Below are 17,328 nucleotides of genomic sequence, written 5' to 3' on the forward strand. Positions count from 1 at the left end.
TAGCTGAATATGTTTAAATTTGTACTCTCAAATGTATATAAATATCAGCTTTATGTAGTATCTGATGCAGAGGACCTTGGAATATTTGCAAGTACTTTGTCTCCACAGCTGAGGGAATATATTTTTCTCTTTAAATTCTCAAACTTCATCAAATGATGATGTTTACATTTTATACATGCCTTCTAATACATTTTATTTTGTGGTTTTAGTGTAAAGAACTTTGCTCCTGACTCTATAACTACCTGGGAAGTTCAAGCAATAAGTATATCTCCTGAAAAAGGTATAAGTATTGGGTAATTTTTGGTTTTGTGTTTCTTTATATGAAGATGAGTAGAGAATGTGTAATTTTTATAAAAGAGATACAATATTATGTTGACAGAATAAAACAGTTTGTACTGAAAAAATGCAGTGTTTTGATTGTAATAGCTACTTCTCTCTTTTATGCCATGTTAAAGCCCAACTAGAAGTTAAAGTATGGATTTATATTTATAAAAACAACAGGGAGTAGGGGCTCAAGGATGATGGATCATACAATCAAAACTGTCTTTTATTCTTTCCACTCTTTAAACCACCTGATTTTAGCTTCCACATGGCCAGGAAGCCACATGAGAGGTAGCAGTAGTAACATCACTTTTCTTTGAATAATTCTGGGACCAGGCTCTGGCCATCTCAAAGCATGAAAATCTGTGGCCTCTAGGGCAGAAAAGAACACCAGGAAACCAGCAAAGGTCCAGCCAGAGAGCCCAGGTTCCCAGGTGCTGCCCTCTGGGAGCTCCTAGGAGCTGATGAGGACCATTGCAGCAGGGACAAAGGGTCTATATTGTACTGCCTACTCCCTTGGAAAGGGGAGGGAAACTGGGTCACAGTTCACTCACAAAACATATAAACACTTCTGCCAAGTTTTAGCCGTCAAAAACCATGGAAGTGACTCCAGAAGGCAAACTACAGGCAGGTCTCTAGTGCAGATGAGTTTAAATGAGTTCTGAGTATGCCTGTTTTCCTCTCCTGCTTGTGACCACAGGAGAACCCAGGCACTGAATTTTGATTTGACATTTAACTTCCTATCAGCTGATGTAAAGTGTGTAATTCTCAATTCTAGCTGTTTTTCATTTTCTCACCCCAGGGTTCTGTGTGGCTGACCCCCACAGCTTTGCAGTTTTCAAGGACTTTTTTGTGTCTCTGAGATTACCGTACTCAGTCAAACGACATGAGCAGCTGGAAATAAAAGCAGTGGTTTACAACTACCTGCCCAATGATCTCCAGGTATTGTGATCAACAACTGCTGCACCTTGCATGCCTAACTAGATAGAGCTATAGTTTTGTAATAATTTAATGGGCATGTCCTGGCCACCCTACAGCCCAGACATAATGCTCCTATCTTGAGCTCTTTCCCAAGCACAAGATCCAGTTCTACTTGGTAACCAAACTTACCATATAAAGCAGATTTTATTCACCATGTTACATAGCCATATCCTTTGGTTTTGGGTACTTCTTCCCCCTCTTTGAAGTAATCTGTTCTCTTTTTGCTGCCTGCTGATCTGGGCAATACCCAGATGCTGACACTGACACCTGCTAACACTTCACAAGATACACAAGGCAGAGAGGTAAATGAGTATGAGTGCACCACCCAATGTTGGCCACAAAACTCATTGAGCATACAACACAGGGCCACTTTTTCTCTTCATGTGACTTCTATGCAGTCCTGCATACAGCCACAGTTGTCACTGGGCTAGGGGCCTCCATCATCCAAAGTTGATATTCTTTTTTTTTTCTACTTCTTCCCATCTCCCAACCAGCTGTTCAACCAGCATCCTCTGAGCTGCATTGAATTGTGTAGAGCTGGGATGTATAAAAATGCACTATCCTTCTTACTTCACTGTGGTTCAGGGATAGGCCAAAACTCGGTTTCAAGTTCAGTGTAATGAAGAAATGTTGGCTGATTTACCTTCAGAGCCCTAATCAATATAGCTGAATATTAACAGGCCACGGGGTCACAGAACAATTTACATTGGAAGGGGCATCCAGAGGTATTTTCCCTGTGCCCCAGGACTGCTCTTGGGCATTGCCCTGTCCCCACAGGTGACAGTGAAGATGGAGGCAGTGAAGGGGCTGTGCACGGCGGAGACGACAGCGAAGGCCGTGCAGCTGACACTGCTGGCCAAGGGGAACTCGGCAACACCAGCCTTCTTCTCAGTCGTCCCTCTGACTGTGGGAGAAATCCCAATCACCATCATTGCCTTCGACCGGGATTCTGGGCACAGCGATAGCATCAGGAAGAATCTCAAAGTGGTGGTATGTATTCTGTGGTATGTATGCCCTACTTGAGGGCAGGCACTTCACAAATTGCCCTCAAATGCAACGTTCACTATGTGTGGAATTCTCGTGGAGGGAGTGAAATGGTACAAACACAAGGCTGGAAGCAATTCAGGAAATCAATTTTTCAGCAAGGACTGAGAGGAAAAAATTAAGCCTCTTAGTCTATTGTATATGGAAAGGTTTGTTCCCTATGGCAACAAACATCCTTTACCCATGACACAGCAACAAATTCTTCAGCAGGTGCATGTTTTAACTTCTCCCTGCTTCATCAACATCACAGAATCACAGAATCACAGAATTTTCAAGACTGGAAGAGACCTATAAGATCATCTAGTCCAGCCGATGTTCTAACTGTTCAACTAGATCATGGCAGCAAGTGCCACATCCAGTCTTTTTTTAAATTCTTCATATATGAAAATTCTTTTTCCCTTGTGAAGCCAAGATTGAAGATGTCCATCTAGCAAACTTTTAAGAAGGAAATGCTCTCTGCTAGTAATGAAGCTAAACCCTTCTGGTCAATGGATCAATCTTCACTCTTAACAATTGCATAGCTAAAAACATATGCAAAACATAATAACAGAGATGCTGTATTGATTATTTAATACCTTATTCCTCTTTCAAAATTATAAAAAGGAGGAGCCTTTTAGAAAAAAATTACTTTTCAAGTGCCAATACAGAGTCATTACAATAGCTAAGTCATCCATGGAGGGCTTTTTTCCATCCATACAAAAAGTTCTAAACACGAATCCTTGCACCCCTGGTGTCAGGTATTACCATGTAGGTAAGGATAAGGCACAGGCAGCTGGGAACCTGCTGTTGTTAAATGCTATAACTTTTGTAGATATAGACACAATCTCAGAGTTCAGTGTTACACCAAAACACTAGAAGTAGATATAAAAATATGTTTATTAAAACTGAAACTGTAGAAAGAGGGATGTGGGGAATCAGAAGGAAAGCATATTTAAGTCTTACACCCAAGATGTACTCAGAAATTCATGGATTTCATACATGAGAGGTTTACTTAAATGAGTCCCTCTGTGAGCTTGACTTGATGGTTCACAAAGCTGAGAATAAACTTTGAAGTTTAATTTTTGGGAGCTGGTTTTCATTACAGGAATTTCATCCAGGGAAACGTTTCAATAGTAACACCAAAAATTCAGCAAAATTTATTAGTATTTCAGTTGGGAAACTGAAATTCTGATTTAAAGTTTGAGTTTTACCTAGAGCGAAATCTCCCTTCAAAAATCACTTATTTGTGCCACCTGCTGGCCTAGTGCTTGGGTGGAGCTCACAGGTTTCTTGCAGCTTAATTTCAGGTGTAAGTGCTTGCAGGCTGACTTTTCTTTCTTTAACTGTGCAGGCTGAAGGTGTTTTACAGAGAGAAGAAGAGACCATTTGCATTAACAGCAACTGTAAGTTATCCAAAAGAATTACATACAGATGAGGTTTGGAGTAAGACTGAACAGTAAATTTATTAAATACTCCTTAATGCACAGATGTTCCTTTGGTTAACCAGAACTTGTCAGAAATCTCTCCATCCAAAAGACTTGTGAAAGAAAAAAAAAACAAGAATTCTAAATTTTTAGAATTGATTTATTTTTCTTTTGTTTTCAAAGATATCATTCTTTATATAATAACAAGATATCTATTTAATTCACTAATGGGTCTTAAAAGGTATTAAAAGCAAGGTTTTTTTCAAGTGCAAAATATTGCTAAAGATTGAAAATTAAATCATTAGAAGAAAGATAAGTATGTTTTTTTCTAAAATTACAGTACGTTGATTATTTTTTAAAATCTGGATGCAGATATCTATTTCTTATTTATTTACAGTGAGGTCTCAAACAGTGGACCTGAACAGACCGTCTAATATGGTACCGGGCTCTGATAGCCACGTGTTGGTTAGCCTGAAAGGTAAATGTCATTTTTTTGCCAACAACTTCTCCACAGGTGACAAGGGATGGGCCCCTCTGTGCTCATGCCTGCATGGCAAGTCTCCATTCTCTCCTGGTTTTTCTGTTATGACTCAAATGATCTGTGCTACATGACCAGGTCATAAAACAAAACATCCTCAGGGTTGAGCCAGTACCTGTTCCTCTTTCTAATTACTCCTTCTTACTTGTGGTGAGTGAAACAGCTTTATGAGATCCATCCTTCCTCACTGTACTTGGACTAACATTATGAGAGAGACAGATCTGAAGGGAAGAGTTCATCTTCTCTAATAACTTCATGCAGGGCTATAGAAATCTGCTTTGGATTCCAGAAATAAGGATGCCAGACTCTGATGTTTAGGTTCTGGAGAGCTCTGTATTTCCAAAGAGGAGATATGTTCATATATTCATTTAATCTAATAGAGTTGTATGCATATAATTATATATATATATATATATATAGATGTATATATATGTATATACTCTCATGCATACATATTTTAAAACATCTATAAGCAAATATTTGTAGTAATGATAAATACTCACCCCCTGCCCTGCCCTGAAATGTAAAATATTGAATTTGTGGCACAAAGGACATTGGCTTCCATTTCAAGTCCCTGTTCTAAAATAAAGGGATCATTGTAAAGTTATAAAATTGCAGAGAAAAAAAAAGCACATAAAATGTTTATCATGATGAATGCACAACTCTTTTATTCCTCTGTGGGAGGATCAGGGCTGGTTTGACAAGACTTTTCTAGCCCAAACCTGATAGACAATCTTTCCCCCTTCTGTTTCTCCTCTGCCTCCTGTAGCCTGAGGACTCGTTCTCCTTCATATTCCTTCACTGTTCCAGCCTCCTTTCTCCAGCTTTCCTGATGCCTGGCACCTCATCCTGGCCCTTCTTCAAAGAGCTTTATGAAATCTCAGGTAGCTAAGAGCAGTGCTGAGCAGTGAGGAGCATATGGTGGAATAGTTAGGATCACCTTTCTTCATACTTCAGCAATCCATTTTAATTAAGATTCATACTACGGCTTGTATTTTTTGCAACAGGGAACATCATGGATCAGTCTGTTGAAAACTGCCTGAGTCTCAATGGAGTTGAGAGGCTGATTCAGGTGCCCACAGGCTGTGCAGAGCAAACGATGGTGAAAATGGCCCCTGCAGTCTATGCCATTGAGTACCTGGATGCCAGCGAGCAGTGGGTCAACTTCAACCCCGAACGGAAGCAGGAAGCCATCAGTATGATTGAGAAAGGTAGGCAGGAAGAAACAAAGCAAGGCAAACCAAGCAGAGGCCAAAGGATGGGATCCTTGTTATCTGTTTGCAGTGTATGCTGTCTGCAGCTGCCTCCTGAAGGAGTGCCCACTGTCTCAGCACAGCCTCACAGAAATGCCCCTGGCAGTCTGCAGACAGACATGAGACATGAGACATGAGGGACATGTGAGGAGGGCTTAGGACACTAATTACCAGCATCTGGCACTGGATGGTATTGGCATTGACAGTCCATTCTCTCTCTTGCCTAATTTAGAAGTAGAAAGTAAAATCTGAGCTGATCAATGAAAATTCTTTTCAGACTAAATGGACAGCAAAGGCCAGTTGTTCATTGCCTCCAAATGTTCCAAATCAACCAAGATAAATCACATCCTAAAAATGCTTATTCTCCCCATGGTTCACAGACACTGCTTAGGATAGCCAGCTGGGATGTAGACATCTCTGTCTGTGGCAGACAAGAGGAGTATAACAAAGGAAATTCCCAGTGCTAATCATGATATTGACACCTTCCTTTGCCCACTTCTGTATTCATCATTACATAAGCTAGAAGGACTTCAGCACCCTTGGGCCAAGCCAGGTATGGAGTTTCCCTAGGGAGAGGACTGCAAGTCTGCTTCTGGAAGACTCCCCTCCAAGATATGAACCAAAACTGGTATTAAACATACAGCAAAGTCAGGACCACAGTATGTGGAAATGTTCCAGCTTACAGGAATTAACACAGGGAATTGTTAGTATTGTAGCAGGTACAGCTGATCTTTCTAAATATAGTGATATGCTTATGGCATAAAGCAATATGATGTGCTTGTCACTGTAATCTTCAGACATGACAAACAAATTTCATCAATGATAAACAAGTGTATAAATAGAGATTAAAAGCATGCTAGCAGTTGCTGCATGGAGATTTTTGTCTATTTATCAAGCCTGCCAAAAGTGACATGAGATCCTGCTAATAAGTATTTAGTATTATCTGCATCATTTAGTAGGTACTGCTATTACTACTACATTATGCTTTTATTTATTCTTATTGAAGTTCATCAGTGTAAACAAGTTCTTTGGTTGTGTGGCTATGACACAAACTTGGTCAAAATAGTAGCAGTCAAGATCTGAAGCCACAAGTCATGATTTTCCTAAGACTGTGTCTGACCCAATAGAAGATGTTTTGTATACTTTTTGATTCAGTGCACCATAAAATCAACAGCTTGAAAAGTTGTCAATAATGGAAAACAATTTCCCAGTATTCATTATGCATACAGTGTTCTGTAACCATAGGTATCTGCAGTTTTCAGGCTATTTTCTTGGCTCAATAAGTCAAACAAGACAGAGGACCTTTTAAGCCCAGTGATTTTTCTGTGTCAAATTCTGCTGACCCAGTCATTTCCTCCTTAATGCCCCAGTGAACATATCCATGAACTCTTCCACCAGTCAATACAAAACATGTCCATTATAATACAAGTGAAGTAGGAAAATGCCCAGTAAATATGGCTGTTCTCTGAATGGTTACGTGCTCTCCTGTTCATGCAGGTTACACTAGACTGCTTGAGTTTCAGAAGGATGATGGGTCCTACGGAGCATTTAAAAGAACCCCCAGTAGTGTATGGTAAGTGATTTTCTTTTCCTGGGCTTTTGTTTTTGGAATTTTATTTTTGTTTATTTGATTGGGATTTTTTTTAATTATCTCTATTATCATTTGATGCATCAGAAGGTTTTCTTTGGTGGTGAAATTTGAAAATCTGGTGGTTGCCTATGTACTTTTTCCATGAATAATCACCCACCAAATTTTCTGAGTCTATTCAGTCCTTGGTGAAAGAGATTTATACTGAGCCCACTGAATATTTTGCATTTGCCACAGGGTAGAAATATTCAATCTGATGGTGAACAATAACTCACTAGGTTGCAGTGAGTGCACTGTATTGAATATGAGTCTGTGCATAAAATTAGTATGTTTTTCTTCCTATCAATATAGTCCACTATAAATATCTGTCAGCACAAGTTTGGAAAATTTTCTTTTGTGCAGGTTAACTGCATTCATTGTTAAAGTGCTCACAAGGAGCAGAGAATACTTCAGTATACAGGACAGTCACATAAGCAACTCGATTTCCTACTTGGTTACTCAACAGCAGGGAGATGGTTCGTTCCACGACCACCACCCTGTAATGGACAGGAAAATGCAGGTAGGTCATCCGTAGTTAGAATATTTTGTTGTGCATTTAGGGCTATTAGGGATTTAAAGGAATGCTGTGAGTTGTTAAATAACAAGAAATGTATCTAAAGAGAATAAATCTGTAATGTAAGTACAGAACTCAAGATTAATTCGTTAAGATGTCTGTTATGTCAGATGCATAGCTAGCGCTTCACCACCTTTATCTTTTATACGGTCTTAGATGCGTTTTTCAACTGTGCCTGTAGGGCACTTAAAAAATTTATTTTGGGAGGCCATATATTTGGTCAAGATGTAAGCCTTTTATTGCTTAAGGCAATAGAGTGTAGAATTGTAACTTTGTTTTGAAGGGGCATCCAGAGCTCATCTAGTCCAAATGCTGCTCAAAACAGTTCTAGTTAGATCAGACTGTGCACGACCATATCCAGCTGTGTCTCGAGTATGTCCTACTCTGTCTGGGTAACCTGTTTCAGCATTTCACCATGCCCATGATGAAAAAAAGAAAATATTAACACTTAATCAGAATTTCCAATTGCATATCTTGGTCTACACATCCTCTATAACTGCCCAGAAACTCAAAATTGCTATACTGTCCATTAATTTAATCTAGGAAAGTAATGCACATCTTCCAAAACTCATTGAAAATGCAATGTAATGACCATATCTATGAAAAAACAGGCATTAATATTTTTATTGATCTGTGTCAAATAAGTTGTGAGGCTTTCACACTCTGGCCTCAAAGCTAGTTTCACAGTTGATGTAACACTATTGGGGAAAAAGAAACACATAGCTCAAGGACTGGTTCAAAGAGTTTTGAGTCTTTTTAACCTGTGTTCAAGCTGAGATAATCTTCTATCCTATATATACTTCAAGAGCTTTCAGGGGAAAAAAGTTAATGAGACCACAGTGCTTACTTTATCAAGAAGAGAGATAAGAAATTATCCAGTTCTGGTGTATAAATACCATTACAGGAGAGTTCTGTCTGCAAGGTAGTGGGCTCTTTATTGTGTAGAAAGTAGCACAGAAATGAAAACAACCCCACCCTCCTAGTGACTGAAAATTGAAATTATGAATGTCTCAATGAGAAATTATAGATTTTTAGCTGTAAGATAAATAACTAAATATTTGATTATCAGCTGGTTCCGTGTGGTGGGTTCCTGATCTCTTACACTGCTCAATGCAACCTTTAATGCTGCCACCATAGGAGATATACTTTAGATGGGCACATATTATTGGAAAAATTTAAGGCGTCAGCTACATAGTACATGGTCGGAGGGTTTGCAGAGAAGGTCCTTGACTTTATGGAAAGTAATTTTCTATATTTAATCATAAACATATGCGTGCACATTTAACTTTTCCATTTCATCTTTCAGGGTGGCATTAAGCTAGCAGAAGACGATTTGGCTATGACAGCCTTTGTAACCATAGCATTGCAACAGACCCTACGTGTCTTCCCGTCGCCTGACGTGGTAGGAAACCTGGCTCTTTAAGTCTGCAGTCTATTGCACTATGGCATATCCACCCTGCCATCTCTTGGAGAACTGCAAATGGGGTTTAAAATCTGCTTACATCTCTGGTGGATAGGAAAAGATGTCATGGCCTAGTATACAACAAGGGGTTTCGAGCTACACGCTCCATCATCAATGACTGTAATCGCTAAGCAAATATTATTATAATTGTCTTAACAATTACTACAGGGAAGTATTCTAATTTCCAAGTGCCAGTTTCCTAGTGCCAGAAGTAACAGTTAGCAGGTCTCAGTGATCTTTACAAATGGATCTATTCTGTTTCCACAGGCACGAGTGATTACAAGAGCAGTGGCTTACATGAAGAACCAATTTTCAAGAAATACTGACTGCTATTCTGTAGCCATCACTGCTTATGCTCTGACACTTGTACGGTCTGATAGTGAAGAAGCTCAGTTTGTGAAAGACAAACTAAGGGACTGTTCTTCTTTTGATGAAGGTACTGGTAACCATTCTTAAAAATCCCTTTAAAAATACTTTTCCTAATGGAAACACATTTATATGAACAAAAAAAAATTGAAGTAAATGAAGAAAAATTAATTTTATACAACTGTGTATGTATATATGTAATATAAGTAAATGAAGAAACGTTAATTTTATACAGCTGTGTATATATATTTAATTATTTGAATTGCATAATTAAGTATTTTAATATTTTACATTTTAATATGTAATTTTAATAATTAATATCGCTATAAAGTGACAGCTAGTGAAGCCTCGATCATAACTTTCTCTGATTTTGAAACTGGAACAAAACTACAGTAAATATTCATTTATGTTTTCTGCTTCCCTTGGGAAGAAAAAAAAGTCCAAGCCAAATGAGAAAGAAGAAACTTCATATGAAAAAACAGCAACATACAGGACTAGTTCAGACTGCGTTTGTGGTCAAGAGGGAAGGTGTCTCTTCCGCCCCACCTGCTTTCAAAGCCCCACACCCTTTCTGAGTGCTTTGTCCCAGCTCCCCATGGATGTCCCCACTGACCCCCATGGGGCGTGGCAGTGGCGACTGCTGAGTCAGTCAGATGTGTGGCTGCACCACCATCCTGGTTATTCCTCCCAATGCATTTGGTAAATTCAGCCCTGTTCAACAGCCCCAGTTTAAGAGTAGGGAATAGGCTTCTCCTTAATCAAGGCTGGATTTGTGGCCATGATTAATGCTGTTATGTCTGAAGGACCACCAGACACAATGCTACCACTCCATCAGATGGACATCACTGTACAATGGGTTGGAGAAATCAAAATTGAAAATTGTGGGTTTTCTCTTCCATTATCTTTGCTTCCCAGCTGATCTGTTGCTCTCACAACAGCATCTGTGTCTTGTGGTTCCACAGTGCCATGACAAGATGTATCCACTGTGTAGAGCAATAGTGATTTTTGGCAGAAGTCTCTGCCAAGGTGATTCAGGACTGAGTTGTTCTTGCAGCAAAGCAGCAGCGCTACTGGGGAAATGGCAACAACGCAGTCTCAGTGGAAACCACTGCCTATGCCCTGCTCCAAACCTTGCTCCTGGATGACATGGAATATGCAAGGCCTATTGCCACGTGGCTGACAGAGAGAAGGAACTACGGTGGAGGATACTGCTCTACACAGGTGCCTGACCACCACTTCAGGGGGAGTCTTAAGGGGAGGGAAGGAAGTAAAAGCCTCCTAAAAACTTTTTCATTTAGATCTGAACAGTGAATTTTCAACTTTTTTGGTATATGAAGCAATAAAGATTTTGGATTGTTAATTAGCAATGGGCCAAAATAAAATAGTTAAAAGCCAGCAAAGAAAATTCTTTGTCCTTATGAAGAAGTAGGATAATCTAAGGTCAGGACTCCAATGTGTTTACAATTTAGTGCTATAAGAAGAAGCTGGGAAATTAAATGAATAGTCTGTGGAAGTAGGAACCAACAAATGCAGGAGAATTTCAAAGCAGCAAAAAGCATAAAACTGCATTCAAGGTGACTGACAATGTCATCTCACATGTTGTTGAAATAACCTGGCATAACTGCTAGTATTTTTGCTTTTCTTTCTCACCTAGGACACAGTGGTGGCCTTAGAAGCTCTGTCAGCATACAGCATACAGACACTGGACACTGCTTCCACCGACCTGACTGTCAGACTGGGAACGCCTGGGAGGAGAAATTACTACAGCATTGTTCTGACTGATGCCCATGAAGAATTTCAGAAGCAGCTAGAGGTATACAACCATTGGTTGCTTTAAAGGTTTATTTTCCCTTCAAGAAGGAGAAATCAACTCCTCTGGCCTAGGTTTTATCATATTAAACAACCATGACGCAGCTGATTTATGATACCTTTAAATAATTTGATCTGTAAAACAACAGAATCTTTTTAAAGTTAAAAACCCAAACCCATCAGGTGCTTAGCAGCATGCTTTAGAGGTGATTTTCTGCCTCTGAGGACTTTGGTGGCATGAATATCTCCCAAAAGTAAAGAGCTGCCAGGAACCTAAGTCCTTCTAGGGAATGAGGAGGAAAGGGAATAATTTGATCTTCACTGTGCCTGAAACTGTGAAAATGTGAAATCCAGGGTACTGAAGTTGGTAAAATACATCTACTGGCCTAAAACAGCAGAGTAAGATTCATTAGCTCAGTTAATGTAAAATCTTGAGATATGAGGTCTCATAATTTCTTCCATAGCTGAAAGTTTTCCCTACCCAGGTCTGGGGGGTAAAGGTATAGAAGACTGTCAAGATGTCAGGAAAACAACAGACCAAATTCCAAGCACAAACTAAATATCTTTTCTTTTTCCTTGGTTTGCAGTTTGAACTTGGGAGGAAACTTGAAATATCTGTGAACGGCAAAGGAAATGGGACAATGAGTGTAAGCTGTAAATTCAAAATACAGAGTCCAGCTGGACTTCATTAATGTCTTTTTGAAACCCAAGTGAAAATTTATTTGGCATGGCCCCAACCTTTGAGTTCCTACCTCCAAAATTTTAAAATTTGGGGCCTAAAGTCTGCCCTTATGGACTGTCAATTTTTCCTGTCTTTAACCTTATTAAATCCATAAAATGTCAAGGGTGATAGAGGTGGCTGGATTTTGAAAGACCTCTTTGTGGTTGGGAATGGAGAGTTATCTCAAAGGGGTGCCATATAATTTGTGAATTGCACACGGGACCTGCTTATATCTGTGACACTCCTCTGTGATCAGCCTGTGCCACTGAGGGACTGGCCATTCTCTCCACACTCCCATGTCCCATCCCCATGTGTTGGAGTCCTGGATGGGTAAATTCCATGTCTTTTAAATGATATTTTTAGTGGCTTGCTGTTTGTGTGTTCATCTTAGATATTAAAAATGTACTGGTCACCTGAGCTGAAGAACAACACCTGCAATGATTTGGTTTTGACAGTGGAAGTGGAAGGGAGCCTTAAGTACTCTGGTGAGTGGAAAGGCAGGGGCTGGGTCTCAAAGGGGACAGGTTTGGCCAGCTGCTAATGATACTTCATTTCCAGCCTTGGAAAGTGGGAACTAATGAATGAAACAAGGGAAAGGAGAAGTCCCTGAATTCTACCCAGTCATTGTTTCATTTAGTTTATTATTCTTATCCTTAAATAGTGTAACAACTACAAGTGACTGTAGGTGCAGCAGGTACTTAGCAGTTACACAGATACCATTAGAAACTCTTCTTGAGAAAGGGGAGATGAGCTCCCTTCACAGAGGGGAAAGCCCTGCTCAGTTCCCTGGCTAATGAGGGACCCACCATGTGGGCTTAAAATTCTTTGAGGCAGATCTGTCATGAGTCTTTCCTATAAGCAAGAATGTGTTTTGCATCTCCTGAAGTGTGTAGTCATCATCACCTCTGCCTATGTTTGCATTGGTCTTTTTTCTGTTTGAATTGTTAACTTTTGGAGGGAGGGAATTGTCCTTTAAATATTTATGCACAGCCTAAACTCCATTCTTAGCCTGTTAATTATTCTTACTATGGTTATCCCTAGAATTCTAACTCTGAATGAATTGGAAACACTGAGACAGTGTACAGAGAACTGTTATAAAACTCACAGTGATGTGAGTTTGGAATTTATGATTATACCAATAATAAATTCACTGGAATTTATCATTATACCAAAAAGGAGCCAAACTGCAGGCAAATTTGTTCATGGCTGACCCTGTCTCTCACCTCCAGAAGCTGAATACTCTGATGAAGACTATGATTATGAGGACTTGACTACAGGAGGAAACAGCACTTTTGAGACACTGTCTGAAATTGATTGGTTTGATATCCGCAGCAGAAGAAAAAGGGATCTGACCACTCGCAGCAAAACAGAATCCTTGCAATACAAAGTCTGTGTCAGGTAGGTCTGCAAGATCAGCTCCTCATTTGCTTGTAATTCTCCTTTGTCACCCTCTTCATATCCACAAACTCAGCATCCAATCTAGTCATCTCAGAGTCTGCATACACTGTAAGTGTGTGTTCTCTCTCCCATGGCAGGAGAAAAGGTTTCCAAACAATGGATGAGATTTATTTACATGGTTTACGTAGACTTCAAATGTCACTGCAGATTCTTCCCCATCAGATTCTGGGGAGACTCCAAAGCATTTGGCAGAGTAAAATTTTGAAATAAATATTTTATTTAAAAAGGTAAATACAGCTGGAATGCAGTAGCAACATATTTACAGAATTTCATCACTTTCTGGAGAGATTCTGTTACTTTCTTTGTGGTCACATTCTGGCCTCATTAAAAAAAAAGGATGGCTAATACTATCTGGGAGAGGAGACAGATGGGATATTCTGTTGTGACAAGAAGTTGGCAAGGGCAAAGGTAGGAAAAAATAAACCCTCCTATGCAGCATAAGACTGAAATACCTGTCTTTTTTCCCATTTACAGTCTGGCATTGGTCTCAGAACCACAAATTTGTGTCTTTCCTGTCTATTCTAGAGAGGAGCAGGATGGAAGAAGCAGGTCTTGCTCCCCAGTAGAATTTTGGTTTTCCACTGACTTTTGTCAAAGCCTTGAAGATGGTGGGTTTATCTCCTCTTTAAAACAGTGGCATGAACAATAGCAGGGAGGACTGAAGTCACCCTAATTCCCAATTTTCACTCTCCCTCATTAAACACATATTCAGGGAATTTTTACTGGCCAAAGCATCTTCTTCCCCATTAATTGCTATGTAACATTCATCAGCTACCAGATCCACTGTTCTGCATCACTGTGCTGCTGAGTGTTAGGCTGAGGCTTAGACAATAATGTGAAATTCCTTGTGGTTAAGACATGGGAGAAAACTGAAGGCAAGATTTACATCATCATTCCTCTCCCCTACACTGTGGTGCATCCTTTATGGGAAATGGAGAGTGCCAAGATAAAAAGTTCTGAAGCTCTACCAAGTGTATGTAAAATATCTCATGTCAAGGCACCTGGTGTGAGTGCAGAACCACTTCATTTTCCAGCAATGACACCACTTCCTGATTTTTGAGATGGTGAAAGCTGAAAGATTGGAAATCCAATACAGATATTTAGTATGAGGATTTTTGCCTCGGACAGCAAAGGTAATGTAAATTTGACTTAGGAGATTAATTTATCCAAATTTTTCACAGACTATCTCTACTTTCTAAGTAATAGAGAACACATACTTTGTCAGTGCTGTTTACCTCCCTGGCTTCAACAATGCTTTTAAGGTGGGATGAACTGTCATATACAGGTCAATTTTTTCTGCCTATCAGCTCCAAGGAAAGCCTCTATGAAAATCTCATGCAAGGCACCTGGGTTTTGGATGACCATTTGACTAGTTTAGATTACTCATTTTACCTCCTGACTCTTAATGGATTAGGCAGCGAATTTTCAAATTAAAATCCACTTGGGAAAGTTAAATGGAGCAGAAAGTTTTGCTTCACCTTTAGCAAGCTTGGAAAGCCAGACTCTTCAAAGCAACCTGGCTGTTCAGTGCAGCTGTTCACTGCTGACCATGTCCCTTATAAAGGTCCACAGGTCCCAAAGCACCAAAGATGTCCCTGGTTGATCTCACTCTGCTCAGTGGGTTGGAGCCTGACACAAGGGAGCTCGAACAGGTTAGAAGCACACTTTTCTATGCAACCTTTTATAGAACCTTTAGAAAATTTTTCTTTCAAAATGTTTCCAAAAATCTACAGAAGAGACATGGGAAAACAGATAGATAGATAGATAGATAGATAGATAGATAGATAGATAGATAGATAGATAGATAGATTGATTTCCACTACTCTCATTCTAATAAAAATATTTGCTGAATATATAAAATAAATGCAAAGCTTGTGGTGAACAGAGTTCAGATTTCCTAGTCCCTTGTAAAAGAAATTAGGGTGAGGCTTAGCGGGGTAATAATGTGCCCTTATCATATCCTGCTGTCCTGTGGCATGCCAGGACAGGGCATCCTGGGCTTGCAGAGCAGAAGGCAAGTAGTCTTTCAGTGGTGCTTGGTGGCAGGGCACCACTGTGGCAAGGAGATGGGGCACAGTGCTCTGACAATGCGGCTTCAGAGTTTGGGGTTCTGGAGCCAGCTTGGTTGAGGGAAGTTTGCTCAGTTTTGTGCTTTCAGGGACAGTCTCCTTTAGGGAGGAAGAAAGAACAAAGCAAACTAGAATATGGAAGGTGGCAGCAAAGATATTCTTATTCTGCTAGGGGTTTGCTCTGATTTGTTTGTTTCTTTGTTTTCCTGCAGCTGGTGACAGCGTCAGACAGGTACATTCAGCACTTTGAGTACAAGGAAGGGAAGGTTTTGCTCTACTTTGGTGAGGTAAGCAAACCCAATGATTTTCTAATCCCTGCCACTTCAGATAGCATTAGACTTTTTAAAAATCACTGCATTTTTCACTCTCCTTTACCTTTCTGTAATTTTTGTCATTTATTATTATTGAACAGCTCAGTGAAAAGAACAGGAAAATGGGAACAGAGAAAGGGAAGAAGGGAAACACACACCTTCATCTTCCACCATTCTATGTCCAAGGAGATATAGTTCATATTCAAGACTTGGCCTTTGGCCCAAGAAAAAAGGGAAATTCTCTCCCTCTCTATCCAGAAGGGATGTTTTTCATACATGATAACAAAAGTGTTAACTGGTGGTCCTGTAAATTCCACATGGACATCCTGCATGTCAAGGCCAAAATCCAGATAGTGATTAACAAATGCAAACATCAGGACCCCTAGTCTCTGTATTTTTCCCAGTATTTTGGATAATGACTCCACCCTACATCCACTTAAATTGCTTCACCTCTGCAGCCAAAGCAGATATCAGTATTAACTCATCTATGCCATCAGAACAAGTATTCCACAAGTAGCACAGGCACAAACATTGAGGAACTGACTGAGGAGAGAGAGTTTTCTCATCAAAACTGTTCTTCCTTTTTCCTCCAGCTCCCAAGTGGACCAGACCCAGATTGTGTATCATTTGGGGCAAAGCAAATCAATCCCATGGGCTTGGTTCAGCCTGCAAATGCCATCCTTTATGATTTTTACAACCCTGGTAAGGGCACAGAAAAATTATACATAACTGCTTGAAGGAGAGTGTCTCAAAAAAACCCTCCAGTCCATAGAAAGTTGATTTTCATGTAGTGTGTGAAACCATGTAATTTTGTTTAGTGATTAAAAAAAACAGCTTTGCATAACTGTCTTCCAGTTACTTCAGATAATCTAAACAGAGATCTTCTTAGGAATGGCCTAGTATTGCAAAGGGACTGAAAATGGGAACTTTTACACTCAGGAATTTTTAAATCAGATTTTCTGAGTTCCTGTTTCTCATGGCGCTTTTAAGCATATTTCACTCACATTTTGTTTTGACAGACTGTGTCTTTATACATTTAAGATAGACCATGTTGGAGGGTTGACTTTTGTAGTGTGCTTGCCAGGGAAAGCAGTCTTCTTCCTCATTCAAAGAAAGGTTAAATGCAAATCATCCCCATTTGCCAAAGTTATGCAAACAATATTTGAAAATTAGGTCAAATCTCTACTTTGCCTCGATAGAGGGATCCAAGACAGTTTACACTGGGTTTAAACCACTAACTGAATATTGGTTGGTCCTATCTTCTTCTTCTGAAACAGTTCAGTGTTCACTGTTGTTCTCTGGTATAAAGAGGTTTTTAAGATGGATGGTTTACAGAGGGAACAAAAAAAAAGGGGGGGGATGCAGGGAGGGAAGAGTACAACTAAAAGAAA

The 17,328-nt window shown here is 39.7% G+C and overlaps 1 protein-coding gene across 2 annotated transcripts in view; it reads left to right on the top strand.

Moving 5' to 3' along the window:
• LOC131572039 (complement C4-like) overlaps positions 1-17,328 on the top strand; it is a 52,860-nt gene that overhangs the window by 28,507 nt on the left and 7,025 nt on the right. For both annotated transcript variants that reach the window (XM_058824926.1, XM_058824924.1), the window contains 18 exons: positions 210-280; positions 1,124-1,263; positions 2,080-2,292; positions 3,677-3,728; positions 4,147-4,227; positions 5,295-5,498; positions 7,038-7,113; positions 7,531-7,687; positions 9,048-9,143; positions 9,471-9,639; positions 10,624-10,790; positions 11,224-11,382; positions 11,966-12,025; positions 12,491-12,584; positions 13,329-13,497; positions 15,122-15,209; positions 15,839-15,913; positions 16,531-16,639. In XM_058824926.1, the coding sequence (XP_058680909.1) occupies positions 210-280; positions 1,124-1,263; positions 2,080-2,292; positions 3,677-3,728; positions 4,147-4,227; positions 5,295-5,498; positions 7,038-7,113; positions 7,531-7,687; positions 9,048-9,143; positions 9,471-9,639; positions 10,624-10,790; positions 11,224-11,382; positions 11,966-12,025; positions 12,491-12,584; positions 13,329-13,497; positions 15,122-15,209; positions 15,839-15,913; positions 16,531-16,639 (2,180 nt within the window). The remainder of the gene's footprint in view (positions 1-209; positions 281-1,123; positions 1,264-2,079; positions 2,293-3,676; positions 3,729-4,146; positions 4,228-5,294; positions 5,499-7,037; positions 7,114-7,530; positions 7,688-9,047; positions 9,144-9,470; positions 9,640-10,623; positions 10,791-11,223; positions 11,383-11,965; positions 12,026-12,490; positions 12,585-13,328; positions 13,498-15,121; positions 15,210-15,838; positions 15,914-16,530; positions 16,640-17,328) is intronic.

The sequence above is a fragment of the Ammospiza caudacuta genome, chromosome 2 (assembly GCF_027887145.1).
Source record: "Ammospiza caudacuta isolate bAmmCau1 chromosome 2, bAmmCau1.pri, whole genome shotgun sequence".
NCBI lineage: Eukaryota > Metazoa > Chordata > Aves > Passeriformes > Passerellidae > Ammospiza > Ammospiza caudacuta.